General features: G+C 34.9%; 7 protein-coding genes across 7 annotated transcripts; 4 read left to right on the plus strand and 3 right to left on the minus strand.

Moving 5' to 3' along the window:
- Positions 1 to 5694, plus strand: TRIADDRAFT_51333 (uncharacterized protein; the record flags this gene model as incomplete). The annotated part of the gene is made up of 15 exons (XM_002107596.1): positions 1 to 249; positions 578 to 715; positions 844 to 1014; positions 1549 to 1659; positions 1800 to 1865; positions 1977 to 2189; positions 2269 to 2517; positions 2680 to 2749; positions 2937 to 3023; positions 3187 to 3278; positions 3808 to 3918; positions 4237 to 4368; positions 4468 to 4818; positions 5156 to 5329; positions 5518 to 5694. The coding sequence occupies 15 exons, from the start codon at positions 1 to 3 to the stop codon at positions 5692 to 5694; spliced, it is 2391 nt and encodes a 796-aa protein (XP_002107632.1).
- Positions 5695 to 6841: 1147 nt separating this feature from the next.
- TRIADDRAFT_51334 (uncharacterized protein) lies at positions 6842 to 9718 on the minus strand (the record flags this gene model as incomplete). Its single annotated transcript, XM_002108404.1, has 3 exons — positions 6842 to 8797; positions 9223 to 9289; positions 9636 to 9718. The coding sequence occupies 3 exons, from the start codon at positions 9716 to 9718 to the stop codon at positions 6842 to 6844; spliced, it is 2106 nt and encodes a 701-aa protein (XP_002108440.1).
- A 2740-nt stretch (positions 9719 to 12458) lies between these two features.
- Positions 12459 to 13990, minus strand: TRIADDRAFT_35174 (expressed hypothetical protein). Its single transcript, XM_002108405.1, has 3 exons — positions 13946 to 13990; positions 13213 to 13287; positions 12459 to 12805 (listed from the first exon to the last, which is right to left on the minus strand). Exons 1-3 carry the CDS (start codon positions 13946 to 13948, stop codon positions 12554 to 12556), a joined length of 330 nt encoding a protein of 109 aa, XP_002108441.1. The 5' UTR covers positions 13949 to 13990; the 3' UTR covers positions 12459 to 12553.
- Positions 13991 to 15718: 1728 nt separating this feature from the next.
- Positions 15719 to 17014, plus strand: TRIADDRAFT_51336 (uncharacterized protein; the record flags this gene model as incomplete). The annotated part of the gene is made up of 4 exons (XM_002107597.1): positions 15719 to 15822; positions 16293 to 16360; positions 16664 to 16797; positions 16886 to 17014. The coding sequence occupies 4 exons, from the start codon at positions 15719 to 15721 to the stop codon at positions 17012 to 17014; spliced, it is 435 nt and encodes a 144-aa protein (XP_002107633.1).
- A 215-nt stretch (positions 17015 to 17229) lies between these two features.
- On the plus strand, positions 17230 to 18268 carry TRIADDRAFT_51337 (uncharacterized protein; the record flags this gene model as incomplete). Its single annotated transcript, XM_002107598.1, has 4 exons — positions 17230 to 17364; positions 17455 to 17547; positions 17647 to 17824; positions 18162 to 18268. The coding sequence occupies 4 exons, from the start codon at positions 17230 to 17232 to the stop codon at positions 18266 to 18268; spliced, it is 513 nt and encodes a 170-aa protein (XP_002107634.1).
- A 727-nt stretch (positions 18269 to 18995) lies between these two features.
- TRIADDRAFT_51338 (uncharacterized protein) lies at positions 18996 to 21696 on the minus strand (the record flags this gene model as incomplete). Its single annotated transcript, XM_002108406.1, has 6 exons — positions 18996 to 19149; positions 19343 to 19448; positions 19770 to 19904; positions 20025 to 20262; positions 20415 to 20585; positions 21586 to 21696. 6 exons carry the CDS (start codon positions 21694 to 21696, stop codon positions 18996 to 18998), a joined length of 915 nt encoding a protein of 304 aa, XP_002108442.1.
- Positions 21697 to 23879: 2183 nt separating this feature from the next.
- TRIADDRAFT_51339 (uncharacterized protein) lies at positions 23880 to 27350 on the plus strand (the record flags this gene model as incomplete). The annotated part of the gene is made up of 9 exons (XM_002107599.1): positions 23880 to 23950; positions 24793 to 24850; positions 25547 to 25781; positions 25903 to 26046; positions 26169 to 26386; positions 26493 to 26561; positions 26653 to 26712; positions 26862 to 27000; positions 27088 to 27350. 9 exons carry the CDS (start codon positions 23880 to 23882, stop codon positions 27348 to 27350), a joined length of 1257 nt encoding a protein of 418 aa, XP_002107635.1.
- Between the last annotated feature and the right edge of the window lie 526 nt (positions 27351 to 27876).

Consider the following 27876-nt stretch of genomic DNA (forward strand, 5'->3'; position numbering starts at 1 on the left):
ATGACTAACGTTAGAAAAGTCATGATTCAAATGTTAGTAATTCTAGTCTTAACCAATTTGTCTTACTCCGTGGGAAATTTTATCAGCCATCCCTTCAACGCATCCAAAGTGTTAACCATAACAGCTATGTTTGCTATGAACGAATACTCGGCAACATTTGTAGCTACTAAGCTGGCATTGGAGCATATCAATCTAAATCCAGATATCCTTCCTGGTTATTATCTTAATATGAGTTGGAAAGACACTCAAGTAAATTTTTACTTCTAACCAATCGTGTTATTCAAAAATAAAATAATACATTACGATTCCATCATAAATGCATAGCTATAATTAATATGTAGATTAAGGTGATAGGTAGACAATCTTTTGTACGTTTCTTATAGCCATGAAAATGTAAAGAATAAAAATTATGCGATATGAAATTTGATATTCGTATACGGTTTAACATTTTAGTCAATCAATGCAATTTTTTCATTATTTTATTCTATATGAATGCCGTTAGCTCCGCCGGCCTTCTGCCGTGCAAATGTTAAAATTATTTTTAGGTAAGGTGATAAATCGATATTTTAATTAATAGTGTGATCCAAGTATCGGATTAAAGAACTTATTCGATGAGTTAAGTACCCCACCGATTAAGATCATGGCCCTTGGGGCATCCTGTTCGCATGTTACAGAACAAGTTACTAGATTTACTAAAGAGTTTAAGCTATTGCAGGTAATAAATCACTATTTTAGCTAGCGTATATCATAGCTTTTTTTTGAAATATAATAGATATAATTTGCATTTCTAAACGCTTCTTTATATAATTTTGGGTGCTATTTATACATATATTCTTGGCTCAGGTTTCACCGTCGTCGTCGTCGCCAGTCTTAAGTAGCAAATCAGTCTATCCTTATTTCTTTCGCACAATCGTTTCTGGAGATGCTTTTCCTGTTATAATGTTGGATATTTGTCGAAAATTTGGATGGAAAAGAGTCTCTATCCTTAATGAAAAGCAAGAGTTTTTCACAGCGGTGATTAGAATTTGAATATGTTTTTCCTAAATAAAAGTTGAAAAAGAAACATACAATAATATGGCAGTACAATATAATAATTACAAATACGCTCATTCATGACGCGAACATAAAGATTTCATGGCAATCTCTTTTAGAAATTAGCTCTAGCACGTCATACTTAGAAGATTATCAGCAATGGCAATAAAGATTTTTATATTCTGCCCAGCATTTTACGTCTTCAAATTCAGCCATAACTAATAACAGATTTTTGCTTACTAAAGCTATTCTATTTCATTAAAATAATTCAGTGTTTATTTGAAATAATTATAATGAATTCATGTTTGCCTTCTAACAGGATTGCATTCATATTGACATCCTTCTTGACGATCGCAAATATCTTAAAATGCAAATAAAGATTAATATGTGGGCAATCCCTAGATTCTCACTACCGTATCGCATAGATTAATTCTTAACAGCAATTAGTAAAATATGAATTAAACTTCAATCGGTTTTCATGATTTACCGTATATTGTTTCTTCCTATGGATTGTAGGGGAGCTTAGCATTGATTAAAACTGCGGAAACGAGATACCAAATTTCAGTTGCTAGCTCACAGGAAGTTGACAGCGATCAAGATCCATATCTTGCGTTACTCACTATCCGCGTAAGTTCAATGAAAATCATTAGACAATAATATTTCTCTTGGCCTTAAGATTAAATTTATTTCTCTTGGATGGAAAATTGTAAGTTGGGTGTAAATTGATTCTTTCGTTGATACCTTTTCTATGCTATTAAAATATACAGAAAACCGGAAATAGAGTTATTTTAGCGGGATTCTTACCTGAAATGGGTCGTAAAATATTTTGCCAGGTTAGTCTCACATTTCATACAAATAGACATCACAGTTAAAGCTTATAGTATTGCTCTAAATACGTCCGCCTGATTGCATTAATTAAAATACGTATATCCTGGTTTTCTTAGGCCTATCATATGGATATGACCGGCCCAAATTATATCTGGATCATCCCAGATTCGTTACCAAAGTATTGGTGGAGAATTCATGGAAATGTAACTCTGAGACATTCTAATAAGTTTTGTGGCCGCAAAGAAATGGACCATGCAGTAAAAGGTTACTTTTCGGTCTCAGATTACCCAATTGCCACAAAACTTTATGAAAATACTGTTTCAGGATTTGTAAGTGCAACCTTTTCGTTAGATATATACGTAATTAATCAGTTAACTCTTTCCTGATTTTTAACAATAAAAACTATAGACACCGTCAAAATGGCTAAAAGTCTATAAAGAATATCAGCAAAAGCATTATCCTAACTATACAGCTAATGAACAGTATGCTGGATATGCCTATGATGCTGTTTGGTGTATTGCGCTATCTCTCAATAATTCGATCCGGCCATTACATAAAAATCATGGCACTAAATTAGAAAAATTTGTATATCACAGCAGTGATTTCATCGATACGTTTGTAAGCCAAATGGAAGAACTTAAATTTATGGGTATTTCGGTATGTTAAAATATATTTTAGTTGCCGTTTCTTTTCGGCGAATATATGATATAATTTCGCATTGTACTATTTCAAATAATCGTTAAGATTAGGAAAGCACTACTACTATAGGTATACTTGTATGTTATATGCTAGTACTAACGCAAAATTATGAATCATTAGGGGTCAGTATCGTTTACTTTTAGAGGCAATCGCATAGGCGCCGTAAGAGTAGGCCGCATTCAAGGCTCAGGTAACGAGATTGAAATACGCGTAGTCCTTATAAAACAGAAGATATTCTTCTATCAGTTTATATTCTATTTTAAAATTGCAAAGTTATTCTTTGTCTATAACACTAAATGTAAATTAAATATCATTATGGACTATATTTCATCATTTTGATCAAAGTTGAAATTTTATTCAATGATGTCAAATTTTAGATTTGCAAAATGTTGAAATTGCTATTTATGCAACATTCGAAGAATCTCCCGTCTGGAAAACAACAGCAATTCAATGGGGAACTCCAGGTAAAAGTTAGTGCAGCGATATGCAATGGAATGTATCATTATAGCAATCTATGGATAAAATTAAATGATAGCGTTGATTTAGCACTTCATAGTTTATGAGAATTACTACCATTTCTGGCTACTAACAGACCGTATCATCTTTGCCAATTTATTTCAATTCTAGGTAACAGTGTACCCAAAGATCGACCAACAAGCAAAATCATGACAGTATCCATTCCGCTAGAACTTTACGTCGCCATTGCTGTTAGCGTATTGGTTAGCGTTTCTATTGCCAGTTGCACTTTAATATTCAATATTCGCTTCAATAAAATTTTGTAAGTTGCCAAACTAACTTGCATACAGAATCGAATTATGAATTTTCCGTCTACTGCCACTTAATTATTATGCAATTTAATTTTTACAGTAAATTTAACCGTAAAGTCCTTTTAAATCATTTAATCATCTCAAAAATCGAAGCTATAATATTACTTTTATCATTGTAGAACCAGATGTATCGTCAATTCTAAGTTAAATTCCATCCTCGCCATTGCTGCTATTATTTGTTGTAGCTGTATATTTCTTCTAGCAAGCGATAAAGGCATCATTGGATATAATGCAGAATTAACTAAGATATCATGTTGGGTAGCGTTTAATGATTAATTATCCGTATAGTATCAATCATTATAAGCGTATAATTCATTCATTAGTTTTAGTTCATTCCAATGATTCTATATATTATCTTCTTTTTCTTTATTTCTTCCTAACATTGTGATTTACTGATTACTAATTTGAGAATCTTTCATAGTCTCAATCGATCATCCTATGTTTGGGATTTTCTATCGGTTATGGAGCTTTGTTAGCTAAAATATGGGATATCTATAAAATTCAAACTACTGCTGAAGGCAAGCTAGTAAGGGTAAGTGTCGTGGGTTTTGCTTGGTTCGAGAGATTTGTAAGATTTGTTGTAAGTAATATAAGTAATGCGCACGCTAAAGACTATTATCTGAGAATCATCGGAATTATGATCAGATCATATTATACTTACTTTGGAAGTATCTATTCGTCACATAGTTGTAGTTTGATCCATATTCAAGTCAATCAATAACATTAAATTTTGCGCTTAAAAATTGAATCTTACCTTTTGCACGTATATGCATAAATCACACTAGAGAAATGGTACTGGGATTTATTATAAAACAGATCTAACACGAAAATTGACCTACTGTATTTCTAGGGTACCAAGAACTGGCAATTATACCTTATGGTCTTTTTGGTTTGCGTTGGTAACTTATTGGTAGTCATATTATTTTCTGTTACTGATCCAATCGTGATTGCCGAAAGAAATTATACTGAAATTAATGCTGATGTAAGTTCATCTTGTAATACTTGTTTCTTAAAGGTTTTGATCGTATTAGTGTATCTATCAAGTAGAAATCAATCAAATGGATTGGCTATTCTATTACAGATATCAGCAAAATTAACAGGTGGTCTACCTGAAGAAAGTTTAGTAACGTATATTGCACGTTATTGTGTTTACCAATACTCTAATATCCGTCTGGCAGTAGTGTCTATCTCGAACGGAATTTTACTAATCATTGGTATAGTTCTATCATGGAAAGCTCGAGCTGTCGTTCTTCCTATCAGCAATGAAGCCAAATACGTTGGATTTTCTATCTATAATGTAGCACTATTCAGTATTATTGGATCTGTTCTTTCTGTCACTACTCAAGATAGGCCTGTTTCTAATTTCGGATTAACTTCGCTCTTTATCTTGGTAATCGTCTTCGTCACAATGTTCCTATCCTTCCTGCCTAGGGTAAGCATATCAATTAAAATGCACACTTGGGAATAATCACGTCTTAATTTTTGCAATTCAGAAGATTAGAGTAACATCAAACGTGATTTACCAATCTGATCTACCTTTTCGTAGTCTCAAATGTTGATTACCAATCAGAGATTAGATGCAAATCGAGAAAAAATAAAGTATATTTTAATGGATAAGTTGTTTGTAGACGATCACAAGAAATGGACCAATATCAATTCGATATTAGCTTAATTTTGCCTACTGTATACGTAAAGACCAGCTTCTAAAATACGAGTACTTGTATGTCAGACATGGATTTTATAATTTTAACGACGATAACTTTTACTAGATCTACTATGTGTGGAAGGTGGTCAAGGCAAATAAGCAAAAGGCGCATGAAAGTATCAATGACGATCGAGAATCGGCTACAATGAAATATCACGATGAGGCTAAAATAAAGCGTAGACTGTCTCAAAACGAAGTAAGGAATGAAATTGATCGATTAAATACCAGCGTATCACAGGTGAGTTAAACGACCAGTTATCGGATTGTTAATATTAGAATAGTCATAAAATATGCTATTTTATAGTATCTTTAACTCTTTCTTACTAATGAAACACACGCGTAAGTAGTAAATACTGCATGTAACCCTATCGATGAGGGTTGTGGTATAATGAAGAATGACTAATTTTAATCCTTATCCTTAATTAGCTAGTAAATCAAGCCGCTGTGCTACGAATTTCTTTACATAAAGCGGATAAGCAAGTCAACACACGTAGAATTTCGACTCTGGGTTTTGTCATGTATGAAAAGCAATCATCAAACTGCGGAGTCATTTTTGTTGAAAATATTGCCGAAACGGATTCTTTTTCTTCGGTATCAACCTGATAGAATGGCAAAAAATTCTATTCGTTGTAAATGGAAAGTACTGCAAGGGTAGAGCTAATATTGAATAATCTGATATACGTATAACGTAGGTATGACTATCGCCTCTTTGATTATACGCATACGTATATTTATTTTTACCATGTTGCTATTCGTTAAATACGATGTTCATGGTCGTTTTCAGTTGAAATTGTATATTTAATTGGACGTTTTAGTGCAGATTATTTTCAGCGCTATTCCCTGTCGATGGCATTAATAATAGACAGCAAAGAAGTAGTATACGCAGAGGCGCAGAAAGTCTGCTAACCTTACGCAAAAATCTAACGGAATTATGTACCGCTAATTTACTCGCTAAGCTGCTGCACTTTTGCAATAAACGACAATCATGATACTCTGAATCGAGGCAAGATGCTAGGATAATCATTTTTCAGCAGTTTTAGCAATACGTTTGTACTCATATACAGCAGTTTATGGGGTGAGCTATTAGCAAATGCTATTGCTTTGATGAAAATAGTCGGTCTGTAACCTGCTAACTTGTGAGCACTTCGACTTGTAACAGCTTACTAGTCGACATATACCGTAAGGTAAATTTTGGTTTTATTTTTTCAGCGCAATTCTAGCCAATCTATCTAAAATTCTAAATAGATCAGTACTCGCCTGAGTTCTAACAGTTTAATCGGACTATATAAGTAGTTGTTGTACCAGCATGTGAAAAATAAAAGTGCAATGAACAGAAATACAGTACTGTAATTTTCATATCTTAAATAGTAATACTATTGGATACCCATTTATTAATTTGACTTATAAAAGAATCATTGAAAGAGTATAGCGCACTTTTAGTTAAAACATTTTATTAACGGCAGTATCAAAGTTATATCTAGACAAGTTAGCGTAGGCATTTATACCCTAATTGGAACGAATATTCATTCTTTTTGATTTACTTAATACTGCTCGATTAATTTTAAATTAATCAAACAGGAGTCCGATCAAGGAACAAAATCCAACTTTTTACAGAATTAATATACACTGAAACCTTTTCAAATAAAATAATTATACTGTGAACGCATGCAGTAGTTAAATTAAATAAGTTTTCCTTAAAATTGTACAATTTACAACGTCGGGCTAAATGAGGAAATGGAGGCGATCATGATTACCTATGGCCCACTTTAGTCCGACGCTTGCTCATTTCGCTGTCAGTAGCAAGGGCAATTTTTCTTTTCTTGTTGTTGCTAACGGTGTTGGTTGGTAGCAACATATTTCGCTTAAGGTAAGCATAAGAATGACTAGCTGCATGCTGTACTGGAGGTACATGTTGATAATGATCTATTTGAGTAGCATTAACGTTAGCAAAGGAGAAATGACTAACTTGCGTTTGTTCACCTTTCCAGTAGATATAATACACATCATCGTTATAATTAAAACCATTACAAGCTCCCTCTCCATAGCTGGAGAGTAATTGTTTCCATACGTAGATGCCATTACCATCTAATACATGGGCGATACCAAATTCTTTAGCTAAATGAGCTAAATCGCCTACATCTTGAACATCACGACCGTAGAATTTATGAGCAAATTGCATTGACATTAATTCTGTAGCTATACCACCATGTCCTGGATGAGTAAACACTAATTGAATAAAACGAAAATGGCCAAATTTAGTTAAATTAATAAACCAATTGATGAAAGTTGGACTTCGATTGTCACGATTGGTAATAATGACTAAATTTTTTATCCATGTTGGTAAATGATACTTGATATAGTCGTCCAGAAAAGAGAGAATATAATCGCATCGGTGTGTAATCGATTCGCTATCATCACCACAAATATAGATATGCCGTTGATCAAGGCCATGTTCTTTAATATTAAAAAGTGCATAGCGGTGAGTTGCTTCTTGAAGAGTATGTTGATGATGATCGTTCTCGTCCAATTGACGGCTAAATCCATAGTGGGGTAAACTTTTACTAGTTTGAAAATCGCAATCAATAGTGGCTTTATATTCATCTTTCATTTGGCCTAATTTCATGATATGAGCAACATCTTGAACGTTTTCATCGGTAGCGATTTGTTCAAATTGTTGTTGAAATAACACAAGACTTTGTTGGATACCAGCCCAACTTAGTTGGCATTGAACACACAGACTGTTGTAAGCATCCATAGCTTGATTAGAAGCGATGCGATGTTGAATAATAAGAGAACAATTATTATTATTATTATTGACTTGAGTAGGCTGTTGCAGTTGTTGCAGTTCTTGATGACGGTAGGGTGAGAGAATGTTACCATCGTTCACTTCTTCTTTGATCATCAACGGATAGCCATTGGATACTGGAGTTTGTTGAAGGTTAGAATTTTGCTGTTCTTGAACCTGTTCTAGCTGGACAACAGGATCAGGGCTATCATCGTTCTTTTTATTATTATTATTACTTTTAATGCGAGCAATTTCTTTCTTGCGCAGTTTCTTGCAATCGGAGCACAACCATGATTGCGTTGGTGACAAGGTAGTATGAGGAAATTCACTCTTGATCCAATTATGAGCTGTACGACTGGAAATAGTTTGGCGATTATGTCGCAATTGTTCAATATTGAAATGCCAGACCAGTGATTTTTCAGCTTTTTTAATAAATTGACGATCGGATGCTGAAGGTAAACGGATACATTCAAAGCGATTATCTAAATAAAACATAGGAGCCCCAGCTTTATCATATTGGGTATTGGGTCGTCGATTCTTAATAATATAGTCGAAAAAGTCCCTTTTTGCTGGTAATTTATAATGCGCTGATCGAATTTTATTTTTAATACGAAAACGATAAGGGCATGGATTATTTTTGACGTAATCTTGCATCTTTTTCAATGTGGTTGGCGAAATATTGAGGTATAATATCACACATTCTCGGCAAAATTTTAACTGGCCGTAACAATCGAAAAGTGCATTCATCAACTTGGTATCATCGTAAATTCCTTCAAAACTTGAGTAACACTTTGAGCCTGCTTTAACTTTAGCTAGCCACATTTTTAAATTGGTCGCAAGTAAATTTTCTAGCATACTTTTGCAACAATTGCAATTTTCTATTCTTTCCATCCTAGCCATGGATTGGTTACCGGCCATAATCTAGATGTTAAAAAAAAGTGCAAAAAATTGTAGAGAACAAGTTGAAACCTTGCAGCAGAATCTGACCAATATTAAAAGGAGAAAATGACAAGATTTTCCTAGCTTGATATTTTAGATATTATGCTGTGATCAAAGTGATAACTAGTCAAAGTAATGGAGCTAAGCAGAAATTGGTATCACTTTTGCATTCCATTATCACATCAAAGAATTTTGTTATTGATCACAATGGCGACTGTGTCCTCATCTATTTTACCATGCATCGCCTATGCAGCTATGCTATAAATCGCATCAACGTATATACATTTGCCTCTATAAGTATTCATATCTGTCATAGTCAATTCTTGTTGGTCACTTTGGACATGAGTTGTTAAAATATTGTAACAGTAAAATAGGACATCTGTTTATATCCTAATAGAAATCTTTACCTTGGAGAATTTGCCAAGTGCAAATATAGCATTCAATAGCAAGCGCAAAAAGGATGAATTATCACGACTAATAATCCAGGTAAAGAGCCAGATATCCACGAGGTTTTACTGTATTCGTACCAATCACTGCCTGATAATTGCCAGCAATTCTGTAGACGTTTGCCCAAAGACGAGATAGGATGGATAACCAAAAGCGGAAACTTTCAATCATTTAAGTTGACAGCTAGCTACCTGTAGTTTAACTGATCAACGTTATCAACATGAAGGGAAAGGCTTGATGGCGTGGATCTTTCTTGTTATTTATGACTTTGCTGAGATCAAGTCCGTTACAGTACAGATCACTTGGTACGATTAAACACAACTCGAAACCTCTACGATAGAAGAAAATGAATTAGCGCGTTCCATTCTAGTACCAGACCATTTGTTTTTGATATGAAAAGTCTGCCCCGAAGAGAAGGCTGCCAAGTAGGCGTTGTTTACTATAGTTTACTGGCATCAACGCTGATCAAATTTTCAATTTAATTGCATTATTGATGAATACCATCGACTAGAATGTCCTGTGCTGTGCATTTATAGTGGTGGCAGTCCATACAAATCGTCCTAGGAGAAAGTAGTACATTAAAGTTAATGATCGAAATAAATAAAAATAAATAATAATAAATAAATACCAATGATAATAAACTTTAAAGGATGCTCTAATTAATTACAGTTATTGGATAACATGGATGTAGAGTATTAGCATACTGACTGTACTGTGGTAATTTCGTTGTTGATTAGTTATTGATTCGTGGAAAAAAATAAGTTATAAATAAGATATTTTCCCTTGGCATGTATTGGCCTATTTATACGTAAACATCCAAATTATAGGATTAATATACTGTAAGACAGACAGTGGATCGAGATTTAAGCTAATGGAACGAATTCTGATTTTTCCAATGCACTTGTTGAACGTTGTTCAATATTGAATCTCTCTAGAGTCATTAAAATGGAAGTTTTTAACTACGCTAACTTTAATTACATCTGTTGTCCATCATGCTATGATAATGTTGACTAGAATTGACAAAAGAAAACAACTCTATAAAATGAAAGGGGTAAGAAAAAGTACTCTAAAATGTACTACAATGCTTCCAAAATGGAGATGAAATCAACTTTTCTCTTCCATTAGTTGATGGCTAATATCCATGGTAATGCCTTGTAGAATGGCTGATCGTAACTATCTAATCTAGCAATTGATATCTTGGGCCATACGAACATTCATAAGTACAGTACGGAATTTTTGCTGTACTGTATATCGCAATTTAAACCTTTCTGGGAATAACTGTTAATTAATTAATTAATGGACTTGCTATCCTTGTAATTTATCGCTAGTTTCAAAATCGTAGACACATTTCGATGTGAAAGTGTACACTCTTGGTGTATACCTGATACATTTCATCACAAATTCTACAAATATTGACTGAGTTAATATCCACCGCAAACGCTATCAACTTATCTGCAGTTTTTTCGAAGATTGACAGTAAGTACAGTGGCAATATAACTACGGTATTAATGCATACTGGACACTACAAGATATTAAAACTATGACGATATGAGTTATCGTTGCAAAATATTGATCTTATCTTGCCGATATTATTTATCATAAGCAAAGAAATTTATCTGATGCTTTATTATTGGAAAAATTAGTTTAATTATGAGACTCTTAAGCTGAAGTTAAATTCCCCCCCCCCCCAAAAAAAATTGCATTTTCGCCCGCATATTGCGTACAAAAGGAAAATTACCCAATATCAATAGATGGTAGTTGTTTAGGAAAATGTTGCGGGCACAGGTTTTGTTATTTCTTTATTGGATTGAATAATTTTGGGCAGTGACGATTTATTAATTATTATGAAAGGAAAACAACTAGCGTTGACCTAGGAATCGAATTAGATCGTCTAGAATAGCCCAGCCCCAGGATAGCACTTGATTTTCACGCTGGGTCCATCGCTGTTGTCGGAAATACTCGCAATTTACGGAATAAATATGAATAACTTTATTGAAATTGGTTACTGTCATATCTCTCTTTAGTGGTTGTCTTAATTTACATTATTGGAATTGTCGCTGTTGACGAGCCTGTCGGTATCTTTTATATGAGAAAATAAAAACAAAATTGTTATTCATACTCCTGTGACGAGAATAAATGATAAAGGATATCACTGTCCTGATAGGCAACATAGATGGAGGTAACCGACAAAAAATTCTAAACTGTACCAGACGTCGTGTCTGAGATTTAAAATCTGTCTACCTCACTGGTGGATAAGTTACTTATCGTTTCGCTACACAAAATAGAAAATTTAAATTGCCATCGGTATCTTTTTCTTTTACCGCCGCCTTGACGATAGATGTAGAGATCTTCATGGTCTGGCCTGGACCAGACCATGAAGACCTCTAGCTGCAAGTTTTCGATCGTTTTGTACAGTGTTAGCACATTTAGACAGAGAAATTCTAAACTGTACCAGACATGGTGGCGGTATTTGAGATTTAAAAATCTGTTTATCTCATGCACTAATTAGTGGACAAGTTTAGGTTCATTTCGCTAGATAAAATAGAATCACTACATTTGTCATCGATATCTTTTCCTTTTGGCGCCGCCATGATGATAGGTCTCTCCTGAGGCTTAGCGTTGAAACTTGAAAGTTTATTCTTATTTCTGTGTTACGATACGAGTATTATCATGACTTTCGTGACTATGGCGATGGATGTATTTTTTCTTCTACCGTTATAGTCATGGCCATCAAAATGAAAAATGTGATGTTGTGACTTGATTTTGCCTTCGTCTAGTGCTTGACGTTAGTCAGTGACAGATCGAAAAAGAATTTCTGAAACTTAATTTACAGTTAACACTGTAGTTAGCCCGTTCAATTATTTATTACTCATGTCTGTACAGTATACCACACAGTTACTGTGGCGGTACATTTTGGATTAATGTTGATCTCCATTTCCTATACCGTGACTGCAATATTGAGCGATGATGCTTCTACGCAACAAATGATGAAAAATAACGATGGAAAATTCTACAGTACTGTAGCGGTTTGGCCATTAATGTGCTAAATACGCAATGCAAAAACATGGTTGCGAGCGATCCTCTCGTAGTCAGAGGTAATTCAGACCTTCAGCACCATTGAAATATGTGGATACTTATTTGCTATTTCTGTCGCTTTATCAAAGAATAAGAAACGCTGCATTGTGCGCTACTTTATAAGAACTTCTATTTTTTATTCAGTTCCTTTAGCGATAGCTACAACATCGATTCCTTAAAAATTATACAAGATTGGTTTCGCATACAACATAATTTCTAAGATGCCTTAGTTGCACGAGTGTAAATGACTTGTGCGTGGTGTTTGTCTATAACTTTGATTAGTCCTTTCTGTTGTAATTCCTGCAAGGCACGCTTAGCCAATGAAATACGTATTTTCAGTCTTTCTGATACGACAGATGGAGTAATAAGTTTGTAACTAGGAATTTCCTTGTAAAGCTTGTCGTAGGTAGCCTTGTCGAATAATACCAAGTTGTTCAGCTTATCGCGAGCTTTAACTTTTGACCATTTCTACAAATAGAAGGAAACATAACAGAAGTAAATTAATCTCACGATTTGTTCAAGTTCATTACTAGCTCAAATATTCCACGTTGTGATACTGTAACGACTAAATCGTTAACTAATCAATGTAAGAATTCCATTTACTGCAGTAGAAACTTTATGTCCAGGAGATATAAATGAGTTACTGCATTACCTTACATGACATCTGACTACTGTACATCACTTTCTTGTTTCAACTTGAATATCGCAGTAGTTATCCGCGAATAATTATTACCGATACTAGCAACTAGAAAATACAGTACTGTATAGTACAACTTTTATAGAAGGACTGGTGTCCCAATCGTTTACTCTGTGTGCATCAGGAAATACATCGATACAGTCATATTGAGAATGGATCAGTACAATTATGAATATACCTTCTTTTTGGCTTTTCCACCACCAGACGCAGCTTTGGCCTTTTGATCCTTACTCTTTATCGGCTTTTTTGGAGGCTAAACGATGGTATAACAGAAAAAGAATCACTTTGACTTTTTGCATATTACCATTCCCATGACAAAATATAGTACAGGTACAAGCACATAAAAATAAAGCGTGGACTACATCTATGATAGGAAATATGCATTCAGGAATAAACTGTTCATCATTTCAACATAACGTAATAAGAAGGCAACATTGTACTTTCTAAGACTATCTTTGATTGGGGGGGGGGGGATACGTGAACTAAAGTACGAGTATACTGAGAACTGGACAGTCAGCTCATCCGTTTTTTCGCATGGAAAGGATGAAAAATGTCCTTAAAATGAGTTTTCTAAAACTGACTGTGTTATTTCACTACTAATCATACTAGTATTTGTCAAGAGTAAGTTTAGGTTGGCTTTCTTGCATTTTAGAATTCATTATTGCCAGAGAAAGCATCCCAGTAGGTGCAAGAATTACAATCAGTATAAAGCCATCCACGAAAAGGACTAGGGCACACCATATTCAAGGATGAATATACTGTACATTTATCCACAAAATGAACAGAATAAGACATGGAACTATACCCCTGATACTCAATATTGAATTCATGTTGTATAACGAGCTTTAATTAAGAATAGTATCAAGTTGAAGGCGTTGGATGGCATAAAAGATTGAAAAAAAATGGCTTACCATAACTACAGATCTCCTCGCAGAACCACCGAACTAGAAAAAAGGCCGAGATGAGGTTTGCTTCCTCGTGTTACGCTAAACGTAGCAGATTTACACATGCGTAAAAGAATTGCTGCGAGCAAATAATCTCTGCTACAGTGTAGTACCGGACTGTGTACTGTACAGTAGTGTTTTCTCTTACCTGGACTGCACTGTGCACTGTGGATTCCAGCACAGTACAGTAAAGTTCCCCTTTACAGTGTACAGTGCCGTACTGTACGGTACTGTACAGTACTGTACTGTACTGTCCAATTTCTGTCCGACTTCTGAGACAGTAGTCCCTCCGTTCTTGTACCGACTAGATGATCAACTTGTCCATTTTTGCGCAAAATGGACAAGTTCTTTTACTGTACTGTACAGTACTTGTACCGACTAGATGATGGACTTGTTCATTTTGCGCAAAAATGGACAAGTTCTTGTACTCCACTGTACAGTACTTGTACCATGGAGTAACAAAATCTGAACAGAAACTTCCCTTCTATGGCGTGATACTATACTGTACTAGACAAGTCTGGACAGTATTGTTGAATGCAAATGTGCAGTACAATAACTGCATCATCATTCACCCAGTGCATGTTCCAATGTATCGGATTTTGCGATGATGAACGTCAAGGACTACTAGGACTACTAGAAAAAAAAAAAACACACTTTTATCAGTCAGTAGTACACTGTATTGTACATGAAGTGTACAATCATGGACTAATCGAAGAAGACCCTTCTCCTTCTGCGAGTAGTCCATGATACAATCTACCAGTATATTGTATATTGAGTATACTGTACTGTACTGTACAGTATATCTGATCCGCAATGTCTGGCTCACAGCGTTGGGAGCACTAATAAAAGTCCGGTACAGTAGTCCATGTCCAATTGTCCATGAGATGTCTGTCGGTATGAAAATCGTTGATCAGCCTTAATACTGTTAATACTGGAACAGGAGGAGTCGGGCACGGATTTCGGCATGACTGACGGACAGACTGATTCACCTTGCTGACGTATTTTGCAGTGAATGTTCCAGCCATTGATGCTGAGGTTTTACTAGCACGCGAAGACATGGCGTTGCATCGCCAACCATTGCAACTTATTCCATTTTCTTGATGCCCATGGATTGTGCTAGCCTGTAAACTGTAATTACGATACAATTTAGCTCTCCTTTTTGAATACTATGAGCTAGAGTATACTGTGTGTATATCATTATCATTCAGAACAGTTGCCTTGATCAATAAGTACCATGGATGATATTAAAATCACCGAAACCGAAGGCTCCATTGGTAAACAGGATCGAATTTGCGAACTGTAAGATAACTGGCTTGGTTATTTCTTACTTACTGTACAAATGGACCTAATTTAACTTTCAGAATAGCTTAAGCATCTGCAGTATCATTATTGTACACTAGCTTAATGCAGTCATGGACTGTAGTCTACTGTAGTATGCAAGTTAGTGTAGCGTGTTGTCCAGTCAATATAAATACTCGTAAGAATAGAGCTCGATGTATTTCTTTGCATAGTGTAGCGTGTTGTCCATTGAATAGAAATGCTCGTCAGAATAGAGCTCGACGTATTCCTTGTATAGTGCATTATGATTGGAAATCATAATGCTCAGGTAGTATGTATACAGTGAAATGGACCTTTGTGAAATAATTATTCTTGGCAAAATGTGCTTAGGCGGCTAGATTATCCTTAAACGAAAGACTTTTGAAATCATTTTATGTCAACGCTTCTATTATACTGTGAATAATGGATATATCATTGATTGAAATAGGTGCAGGAAATGTTATTCTCGTTACACATGCCCGCGATGTAACATCAATTACTGTTCATTACAATGCTATAAATGCCAGGTAAAATGCCAGGACTTTACTATAACCTGTGGTAAAGATAGATACGCGTCTTTTAAAGCTCACAATATATCTAAACTACAGTATTAGAAATGCTCTTACAGACAAGCATTTCTGAAAATTGATCGAAATGCAAATGAATTTGATGACTGTATCAGAAAGTCCTATTAGCGGTCAAATAAGCTGTTAAAGTATACCATATATGGCCATATTAGGGCGCTAACTAAATTGTATCTCTTATCTGCATAAAATGATAGAAGCACCAACAATGTTCTGAAGTATTTTATAAGGATCATGTTATGGAAGAGTTAAAAAATAATCGTGCTAGGTGAACCTTCATAACATCATACAATAATACTCGTATATCACTGTATCTTCATTTTGAAGAAATAATTTGCAACAGTGTACTATTCATACATTTAGAATGATATAAACTTTCAACTTGCTAATTTGTGTCTTTCTATATGTTACAGTCAAGATGACAAAGAAAAAATTCTCAATATTCTGCAAAGGCTCAATGAAAGTGAATCTATGCACGAGGGTATGCATACATACATATTCATCAACCATGCTTAGTCTATTTCTTCGTAAATTACAATTATGGGACATCTCCTCTAACTATGAGTAATACGTTGTAAAAGAACTATCGTTCGATAATTTCAAAATGATGTAATAATGGCTATATATTAAACCGAAACCATCAACTATGATCATTAGAGGACTCGGATGGTTTATCCCTATCTGAAAGATTGTCAGATTTAAACCTAGGTATGGTATCTTTAAAGACTGAATGAAATTTTTCACCAGTATAATATGATAATGCTTTTAACTATATCGCATATAGACAAAGATCTCAATGTAGTCTGGGAAAAGTTGAGCGAAAAAGAGAAGCAAGACTTTGAGCAATGTCTTACTAATGGCAACATAAGTAGATTAATATCGTTGTGGCAACCGTGGTGGCGAACTAATGTAGCAAAGGTATTACCTTAAATTTGTAAATTTACCGTAAATCGTGGTGTAATAGGCAACTTTAAACATCTTTTAACGTATTATTTTATAATAAAAGGGTGAGAGAATCAAGGTTGTCGATAACGACGATGATGGAAAATCGCAAGTGAAGCAAAATGGTCTTTTACCAAAACTTCATCGAGATTTTTTAAGTCCAGAATCAATTGGCAGTGTATGCAAGCTATAGATTACGCATTACATATTCGTACTGTATACTATGATAATTTCATAGGAATATAGAATAATCATATTTAGCTCCATTAATATAGCTGAGAACTGAACTATTTTCTTTCATCATCAGGTACCCGCTGCGAAAGAAATACAGTATAACCTGATAAATATATTGTATCTTTTTATCTTGTCATCTTTGTAATAACTTTCTATTAAACTTGATATGCTATTATGGCTACGTTCATGGATAAGTACTGCAACTGTTTTGAGGATATAAGAATTAACAAAAATATCAGATATTCATACGCTTATACTTGTCGCCTATTTAACGGTGGTCACTTTGATAATCCATTGGAAAGCATTCAGGTACCAAAAGAATGAATGAAGCTCGACTAGTTCTAAACAATTGAGTCGTACTGTATAGATATCACATTATACGTATTGCAATCATTTTAGGTCATTTTTCAAATCAGTAATGTACTGAAAGAAAATGCTGTGTACCAAGAAGCAACATCAGCGCTTCATTACGCGATACGAGCTGTTGAAAACGTGAGTTAAATAATACTTTCTACGCAAAGTTATTACACTGCAGGTATACGACTTGATCTTATATCAATAGAAATAAATTGGTGACTCTTAACTTTTTAGAATAAGGTTATATATAATTCAGCTGAATTCTCAATGGCAATCATAGATGACGTACATGATATTTTAAGTAAGCAACAAATGACGGAAAATGGAAAATGTTCTTTTACTATGCTTGCTTTATCTGATTTATACCGACTGTCCGAGATTGCAAGGAAAACTTTAACCAACGGTACTAATGGTAAATGTTTGCTTTTACATATCACACTGTTTGAAGCAGTTATAAATTTGACGATGAGTACTGACTGTATCTCCGCTCTATAACCTTAGCATCTACTGCAATCAATAATGGTATTATTACTAGTAAAATCCTTTGGTATGCTAAGAAGAAAATCTACTTCTATCTTTCGTGGGCGTCAAAAAGATCGAATGATTTCATGTCCATAGCGACTACTATTTTGCTCGAACGAGGTTCATATTTAATTTTGTTATTATGTACAGCAGCGCAAATTGGCTTAACTTGCAAATATAACGCCATCATTTGATCTATTAATTGATGTTGTGTTGAAATACTTCAGATAACCTGAAATTATTACTAAATCAACATGAAGGTCTCAAGAGAAAAGTAGAAGACGTTATGCATAATAAAGCACCGAGATTCAGAAAGCTTGTAGAGGAGTTATAAAGTAAATTTCAATAGAAATTTGTTAAGCTAGCCCTAATTAGGAGTATAAGTCGGTAATTTATTGAACTACATACATATATCATTCGATGTATTATTGCACAAATTATCTAGATTCGATTGTATAAAAGGAATAATAGTAAACATTAATAATATCATTTTAAGCTTATATTTCGATGTGTCCATATCTTCCAATATATACACCATTGTACGCGTAGGTAGATTTACATCATATTTATACGATAAACTGACCATTAAATCTAATCGTTATCGATGATAACGATCCGAAATTGTCAGTATCAAGGTAAAAATTGTACAATATCTACTATTAGACTACATTTTTCATGATATAAATATTAAAATTTGATATTATATCAAAATACTACTAGCTCTATCAATTTTCACTAATTTCTGCATTCAAGATTTATCATTAGAAATTTGTAAGGCGCTTTATGTAAGTTACATGGAGTCCATTGTATCGTAAATATAGTATATTATACAGTATATATATATATATATATACACACATTTTCACTATGGTAAATTTAGAAAAGTGGTATCGTTACAACATGGAAATTTTTAGAGTGTTCATTACATGCAATAATATACAACACCGTATTATATTGCAAATGAATTAAGACTGTTTCGAAAAGTCACGGTCAAAACACATAGTTATTGTTTCAAGCTTTGACTTTCAAGATATCACTGATACATATTAGAACTATAGCTACTATACATTTTGTATAGGTACCGGTGATTCGGCTATATTGCTCCTATGTGACAGTTTCAACAGTCTTTTTCCCAGTTTAATATTGTGTTGTTGCAAGTACCGAATCATATCAGCTTGCTTTTCTAGGATATCATCCAGATAATCTGCATCTCTGCTAACGTAAATTATAAAACAAAGATTTGAAGGTTAATAAAATTATACTTTTCTTCGAATATAAGATTGACTACATATTTTAAATAACAAAGCAATCCAACAACCACACTCTGAACACAAATTTAAAAACAGGCATAATTTAGTGATTATCTTCAACAGGTAATGTACTGTACATCAATATTTAGATAATTTACCTAGCTCCGGTAATAATTTCGGAATTGTACGGTGCACCACAATTTAAAACATTTTCTTCGTCAAGGTCTGGAAATGGCCGGCGTTTGTTAAATTTGGCGACATAAACTAATAATAAGGATAGAAATTAGGTCAGCCTAAGGTTACACTTTGTTCAAAAAATTCTCATTACCACACAATATTATCATTTCTAGCTAATTTTACGATGAAAATGAATCAACTTGAATTGCAATTTTTGACATAAAGAAATTCAGATTTAAAAGCGATCGCTATTAAATAGGGTTGAAGGCATTAAATACAAAAATGGCATGCTTCCGGTAGACTATTAAAGCAGTGCAATGGTAATAATTTGGACTTCAAGTTACTTTCGATATTTATCAAAGTATATAGCCTAATAATACACTGGCAATTAACAATTGAGCTTCTTACCTATGTAATAGATAATACATGGTAAACACACTGCAACTTCAATGGAAGCAAAAATTTCTACATAATGATAAGGTTTCAATACTTTGGTAGGCACTGTATCATATATGCCAAGCATTAGCAACATTGCAGCATTACCTAAATAATTTTGTCCAACATTTCTAAGCATTAATACTGATAGCATGTCACATTTTGTACGAAATTTATTTTGATAAGAAAATTAATGAATATATATATACATAGCTAATACTGCCTTACCAGTAGATAAACAGTAGAAAGGAACTCGTCTAATGTGCCTAGTTTTTCTGTAACATTTAAGATAACCATGATTGCGAGACAATCGATGATAAAACTGTAGTGTACCATCGATGATGGCAACAATTAACCATAAGCCAGAGTGAAACATTGCGAGTAAACTAAACTGCGGGTAATGACCGCGTGTTATTTTTTTGGTAAGCGCGAATGGAAATGCGAATACCGCAACTTCAAATATAATCTAAGATGAAATCATGGTCGGTTGAGTAATAAGTATTACTAGCTTTCGTGCGACACTGGCAATTTGAGTGTTGCAGCTTATCGTATAATTCTAATTAGTTCTATGTATTAATTACTACAGCTAGATTTTAAATCTTTTCATGTTCTTCTTACCAGTAATAATCCTTCAAGTACCATTAACCAAACAGTAGGTAACGTGCTGAATCGTTGATGTGGAGTTGTCAAAACTGCGGTATCAGCTGAACTTAACATACTTTCAGCGTTAACTTCAGTAATATCGGCAGATAGATGTCCAGCATCAGCATCAGCATCAAAAAAGTATCCCTAGATAATGGATAAAATAAATTTTCATTATGTAGGGTCCTTACAAAAGTTTACAGTTGGATAGCTGCGATGAAAGTGATGACGATCAGGTCTATGGTAAAGTTATCTCGATATCCCGGCATACATATTTTCTATCATAGGTCTTTATGCATATATAGCTGCATTTAACAACAGTAGCATTTTGCAACACGTACAGCAGAGTTTCATAACTCATTTATTGAAGGGTTACGATAGAGCCATACGAATAGGGACGCTCACATTTACCATCAAATACGAATAAATTGATCTGATTTCAAAAGCCACTAATATCTGCTATATTAACAAGCAATGTTATCATCGGACAGAATATATGCAATCTTGAATGAAGCGAGCACTTCTAGATTCTTCTCAAGTAATGTATGAATTGATCTAAAATTTGTTTACGAGTACAGTACTGTCATGTAGTGTCAAAACATAAAAATGGCAGGATTATCTGACCGTGATGACGGATGGACAGCTTATTACATTACCGTATTTCATCGATCTTGTCTCTCTTAATCTAGGAAGGGATTGATAAGATCGATTCAATGCTCATACACTGATTGATGGCAAGTAGATAATCATCTCCAATGATCGTGATTTGATCCAGTTTCATGATGCTACTACCGTTACAACTCCAGTAGCAAGGAGCAACAAATATTGATGTAGTCCACCGCGATATATCGCACGCTGATGCATTCGTAGGCGTACAAATTTTACTGTTTACGTCATCCCTAACTAATAGACTTTTCTACCTGCTGTGTTCTATTGGTAAAGTTGAATTTAGAGTAAAGCTTTCGCTTCAATGTTATTACTCTAGCGCGCTACTGTACTGTACTGTATGAGTCAGATTGGCACATACTAACGACTAGCAGTCTCCTATAGCACAGGTTATTTTAACACCTTTTGTGATCTTTCTGATTTCAACATGAATATTTATCAACTGAAGTGAAATAGTTTTTAGTAATCCAACTCGTTTTACTAGCTCCACGGTTAAGACAGTTGGGGTACATTCACCAATTAACTGTAGGCATATCAAATGTACACAGCCAATGCTATCGGAAAATGGAATCATCAAAGGGAAATCTTTCATGATGAAATATGTATGAGCTAATGTAGAATATGGATATTGTAGTAACAATCCTATAAGGCTATAATGATAGCAGAAGGCGAGATGAACATGAATCTAAAAGGTACAATATGAATAAGTTGGCATCAAGAGCAGTTGCATTGATGTTGTCATTTCATTGAAAATTGTTGTACAACTGTACAAGTTGTACAGTATTAACAAGCGTTGATGTGCACAAGAAGTTGGCTCATCTCGAGCTCTACTGTAGACTGTACAGGTAGAGTAGTTGTATTTAGTCGATAAGTGCCTACCCCGAGCTTTTTATCGTCGCCTAAACTGACCATGACTTGATAGGAAACTGTTTGAAAGCTGATAAAAAAAAAGATAAATAAATTATTTTCATGATCATCGTCATCATCATCATTATTTCAATCCGTTAACAGCATTAAATCAATCGATTAGCTGACGCCGTCGTGGCATATTGATATGTAGTACCTCAACAAGGCAAAAGCGATGTTATGGATATCTGTACCACTGGTTGGATTTAATCAAGATCTACTACCCAATGACTTCCTTGGGATGAAAGGTGATCGCTTCTTTCCTAAAAGAAATATGTAAGAAATGGAACGGACTCAAAGTTGTACAATTTAATGCAGGCTCTTGCCAATGCGAATACTTGTCGTTTATCCTTCCACTCTTTGACAAGACTGTATACAGGATCGATGACATTATACAGTACAGTATTGTAAATTAATATAGAATTCATTATCAATTCCAGTAAGTCTCAACTTCATCGGCACTGACGCGGCTTCACATGTACACCGTACATGATACTGTACGGTACAGTACAGGATAAATAGTACTGTACTGTGCGGTGGGGTCTGAGCAAGACGTTCGGTATGGTTGACGGTCCTGTATGTGAGGTGTGATTTTCGATGAATGACTGTGACTAGCATGTGACGTCTTTTCCGTACGTACTGTGCGGTACTGTACAATGTACTGTCCAGTACAGTACAGTGTACTGTACATACTGTACCGTGGTCAGGCTTTTGGATTTTTCAGCGTACTGTACAGTACAGTACGGTACTGTACATTTTAGTGTACAGTACAATCCGACAGCAACATTCATTGGTCAGATTCTACTGTTGACAATGACTTGACGTTGACTCAAGTAAAAGGGTGAAGTGAAATAAGTGTGAAACCATGGTGTGAGCCTACGCTCCGAACTACGGTAAATCCCAGAGGGATTAATAATGTAGTAGTCCATGAGTGGGACCTTCCAATAGACATCTCCTATGGGCCCAGCGTACTTCCGTGTGGCTGTACAGTACAGTACAGTACTTTACAGTGTACAGTGTACAGTACAGTACTGTACAGTCAGACGGTGTCAGTGTGTCACCATCGTTAAATCCAGAGAGATTAATAACGTACCGTACTGTACTGTAGAAGTCCATGACTGGGACCTTCCAATAGATGTCTCCTATGGGCCCAGCGTACTTCCGTGTAGCGTACAGTACTGTACACTGTACAGTGTAAACCAGTTCCAATCAGAGTACAGTACTTTAAGGTGCCCTAAAATCACGAGAGTGAATAAAAACGGAACAAAAATTATACCAATATAAAGCTGAATATCTGTATGTATAGAATTTGAGGCAAATTTTGCAGCTTGACTACAATTTATTTTGCCTAATAGCACTCTAAAGAGAACTGGTTCACATCGTACAGTGTACAGTGTACAGGAGTGTACAGTACAGTCAGACGGTGTCACCATCGTTCACAGTCAGTGCCTCGTGACCCATGTCCTACTGTTACATACTAGTACAGTACTGTACAGTACTGTAGTGCATTATACGTACTGTACAGTACAATATACTGTATCACGCATTTTTTTTCTTTTTTCTTTTACCACGACGCGCTGCGCTACAGTATATACTCTACAGTACATCAAACACTACCGTATACTGTACTGTACTGTACAGTGTAGAGAAAGTATACCGTGCAGATGAGTACAAATTGCTGTTATGTACTGTACAGAGACCTTCTACTTTCATTAGCCCTGTCATTTTGAGGCACATTCTGTGAAATCTACAACTGCGACAAAGTCGAATCATTTTCCATCTCCACTACTGTATCTACAGTCAAGAATCTCAACCAAAAGATACTTTATTAGTTATACGTACTTGAAAAATAGTCTATGAACTGAATAAATGGCTACTGCTACCAATCGTACTCCTAGTGCGGCAACCAACAACGTTAGGAATGCCAATTCGAAAAAAACGTAAGTCTGGACTATTGCCTTCTTCTTGGAAGTCTGTGACTTCATGCACTTTTATGCGCCTTCTACTGTATACTGTACAGTCAATAACAAATGGAAACTAGTCAAGGATAATTCGACAAAGTGTATTGCTGAACGATTAGCAAAAGGATATCTACACTCGTACTAGGCTATATATATAGTTTAGAATGGAATTCCAAAGAAATAGGTAGTGTCATTGCAAACGATACTCGAGTTGCGGCATTGAACTGTCAATTGCAGCGGTTGGTACTACATTTTGTTATTTACTACCGTATCGATATTTGTAGAGATAGACTGTGCCATCCAATACTGTTTCATGCACAAAACGCAACATTACGCTACTCATGTTTGTCTTCAACTTGCGACTGAAAGTAACACGCGGAGTTGATCATTTACTACAGTAGCATAGTACAGAGATTACAATTTAGTCTTCTTTTTGGAAATGGACACAAGCAGAAGCTTTCATTTGTTCAAGAGTTACCATCTAACTATGTACTGTATATTAATAATAAGTAGCACTCTTACTTCTGGCTATCCAGTCCAATAGAACTTTGTCAAGATACAGTACCGTAAACAGTGGACAGTAACAGTACTGGATAGTATGAAAAAGTAGACAGTGAAATGTAGAGCGTAGGCAAAGATCGCCTATCCTATCGGTCGGTTACGACTCTACTGCCAATAAGTACAGTCTACAAGTAATGATCGCGACATAAAAATAGGGTAATAGACACCCTTTAAGAAAGAAATAACCATGATAATTCCTTTTTATATTATGACTTGCTTGATGATTAATTTTTTTTTTTTTTGGGCAAATTATTTTGCAGTGAAGACTGGAAACAAAATCTACATCGTCCAGCTCCCGACAAACGTATCAGAACTAGTGTAAGTTCAACTTTCAAGGGTGTTTTTTACAGTATACAATACAGAGTACCGTACAGCAGTTGCTGTTATAGGTACCGTAGTCACTTTTTTTCCTGTCTAGTTCTTCACACTCCTTCAGTACTGTAGTTACTGCACTGCCTTTGAACACGAGTCGACACGAGCGTTTTCTTCTCACCCCTGCTGTGATGCCGTGGTGCTGGGCGTACAGTGTACAGTGTACAGTAGACTGTACTGTACGGTACAGACGCTAAAGCATTTGACTGTAATTCAAAATTTCTAGTCGTTCGTTGTTTGGATTATTGACTTTTGGCCTTGAGGACGTGATTGTTATGAAATAAAATGAAATTTAAAATGCATTTTTCACTAGCAATAACTATCTCCCTAGTACTGTAATACTACTATTATGTCAATCCTTTGTTGATCCATTACACCTAGGATTTTACACACTCATTAGAATCGATCCAGTGATAATTGCGCCAAGTTGAAAACATAGTGGAGATAGTTTTAGCAATTTTTGATATAGTTATGCTATTGACGCAAGTAGAATGGCAGCGAAGCACGCTCTATTTTCCTTTTGTTCGTAAAACCTTACCTGTCATACTATCGCCAAATGCAGTAGCGGATTGTTGTTCTTTAAAGCACGTTGATGAATGGAATAGGACGCTCTTAATGCATCTCCCTCACTAAACTACATAGGATGTTACAAATACGAAAGGCAATGATTTTGAAGATTACTGCCTCAAGCGTGACCTATTAATCGGAATCTTTGAGAAAGGATTTGAAAAACCGTCGCCAATTCAGGAAGAAAGTATTCCCGTCGCTGTTTCTGGTAAAGATATTATAGCGAGAGCAAAGAATGGGACAGGCAAGACTGGTGCTTACTTGATTCCATTATTACAGCTAACTGATCCAGACAAGAACGTCGTTCAATGTAAGTGTACAACGATAGCTATCATTGAAATTGCTCTTGTTGTACTTGTATTGAAATTAGGTCAAATATATGAAATGAAACTGCATGCATCTATCGCACTCAAAGCATGTTTCCTTTATAGCGATTGTCTTAGTTCCGACTCGTGAATTAGCCTTGCAAACTAGTCAAATTTGTAAAGAACTTGGTAAACATATGCAAATAAATGTTATGGTAACAACTGGTGGTACAAATCTCCGCGATGATATTATGCGTTTAAATGATCCAGGTATGCCGTACCTTTCTTTACAAATTTTAGCCTACAGTGGCTTTGTATGACACAGTTTAGATTGCATGTAGTCTCCCATTCAGCACCAGTGACCACTGCTTGTCGTTGTTATTAAATCATAGTCCATGTTATGGTTGCAACTCCTGGGCGCATGTTCGATTTAGCCCGTAGAAATATTGCTGATTTAAATAACTGTAAACTTCTGGTCCTGGATGAAGCAGATAAGCTGCTATCTATGGATTCTAATGAATACTTGGAAGGATTAATTAGATTACTCCCCGATAGAAGACAGATACTTATGTATTCAGCTACTTTCCCAGTTTCAGTATGTTCCTTTAAGGTAATTTTTGGTGCTATTTCGTAATTTTACTTGTAATGTATTCCTTTTTTGGAATATTTTGAATCTATCATTGTTTATATCTTGTCGTTAATTGTTGTTGTGGCAGGATCGACACTTACATAATGCTTTCGAGATTAATCTTATGGACGACCTAACATTGAAAGGTATTACACAGGTAAGGGAGAAGTCGATAAATGCTCCTTTTTGCCTGCTTTAGAGTCATCGTATGAAGTAGTTATCTTACCTTGTCAACTTTGATTTCATAGTATTACGCTCATGTTCATGAACGTCAGAAAGTCCACTGCCTGAATACATTATTCGCAAAGGTAATCAGCATCAGTCTATTTTAAAATTTAGTAACATTGTCATTTGGTTATATCTCGTTCTTACATAATAAACGAAATAACAAGTGGATCCTTTTTATTTTGGATAGCTGCAAATAAATCAATCCATCATATTCTGTAATTCCGTACAGCGAGTAGAACTACTTGCGAAAAAGATTACACAATTAGGATACTCTTGTTTTTATATTCATGCTCAAATGAGTCAACACGATAGAAATCGGGTTTTTCACGATTTCCGTCGTGGAGAATGCCGTAACCTTGTATGCACTGGTAGGTGGTATTAGTTAAAGCAAAAAGACATTTCTTACTATCGTTACTGAATGCCTAATTTTGCAATATCTTCTTTTTTCCTCACAGATCTTTTTACAAGGGGTATTGATATTCAAGCTGTAAATGTAGTTATTAATTTCGACTTCCCTATAAGTTCGGAAACTTATTTACACAGAATTGGACGATCGGGACGATTTGGTCACTTAGGATTAGCAATTAATCTTGTAACCCCAAACGATCGACGTAGTCTTTATCAAATAGAAGAAGAGCTTGCAACGACAATTAAAGCTATACCACAAAATGTCGATGCGCGTTTGTATGTAGCTGAATTTCAAATGTCAGACCAGTAAGAAGTGATCAACTCTTTTTGTTTTCCACGCAAGAGTATTTGATAAAGATGAAACTCTTATAAAATTGGGATTACGTTTTAATATTTCTCGTATTCTAATCTTATCTTTGGTAATACTTGCGTTTTTTAAAATTACTACGGTATTTAGTATACTAAACTACAAAATTTTGATTGTCAAGAGCCTACTAACGCACTGAGTTAATACTTTCCTTTTAAATTTGATATCTATTTGTGCGTTATTTAGTAGACCTTCAATTCATTTATAAAAATAATTATGTAATCATGTACAAAGTATGTATGTAGATACGTAATGTAAATGATATATAATGTAATTGTTATTATGCTACGAAAGCTTCATTATGCGTAGCCTTAGTAGCTACACTAAATAATTCACAAGTTTGGTCGCTATGTAATGTTATACTGTATGTTCTTCCGTAATGTACTGTAAAGATCTATTAAGCCGCATTTGCCACCAAACAGCGGCAGTTGTGCTCGAATTTTCAAGCCACTATACTTTGTTTACACTG

The sequence above is a fragment of the Trichoplax adhaerens genome, genomic scaffold, assembly GCF_000150275.1.
Source record: "Trichoplax adhaerens TRIADscaffold_1 genomic scaffold, whole genome shotgun sequence".
Classification (NCBI taxonomy): domain Eukaryota; kingdom Metazoa; phylum Placozoa; class Uniplacotomia; order Trichoplacea; family Trichoplacidae; genus Trichoplax; species Trichoplax adhaerens.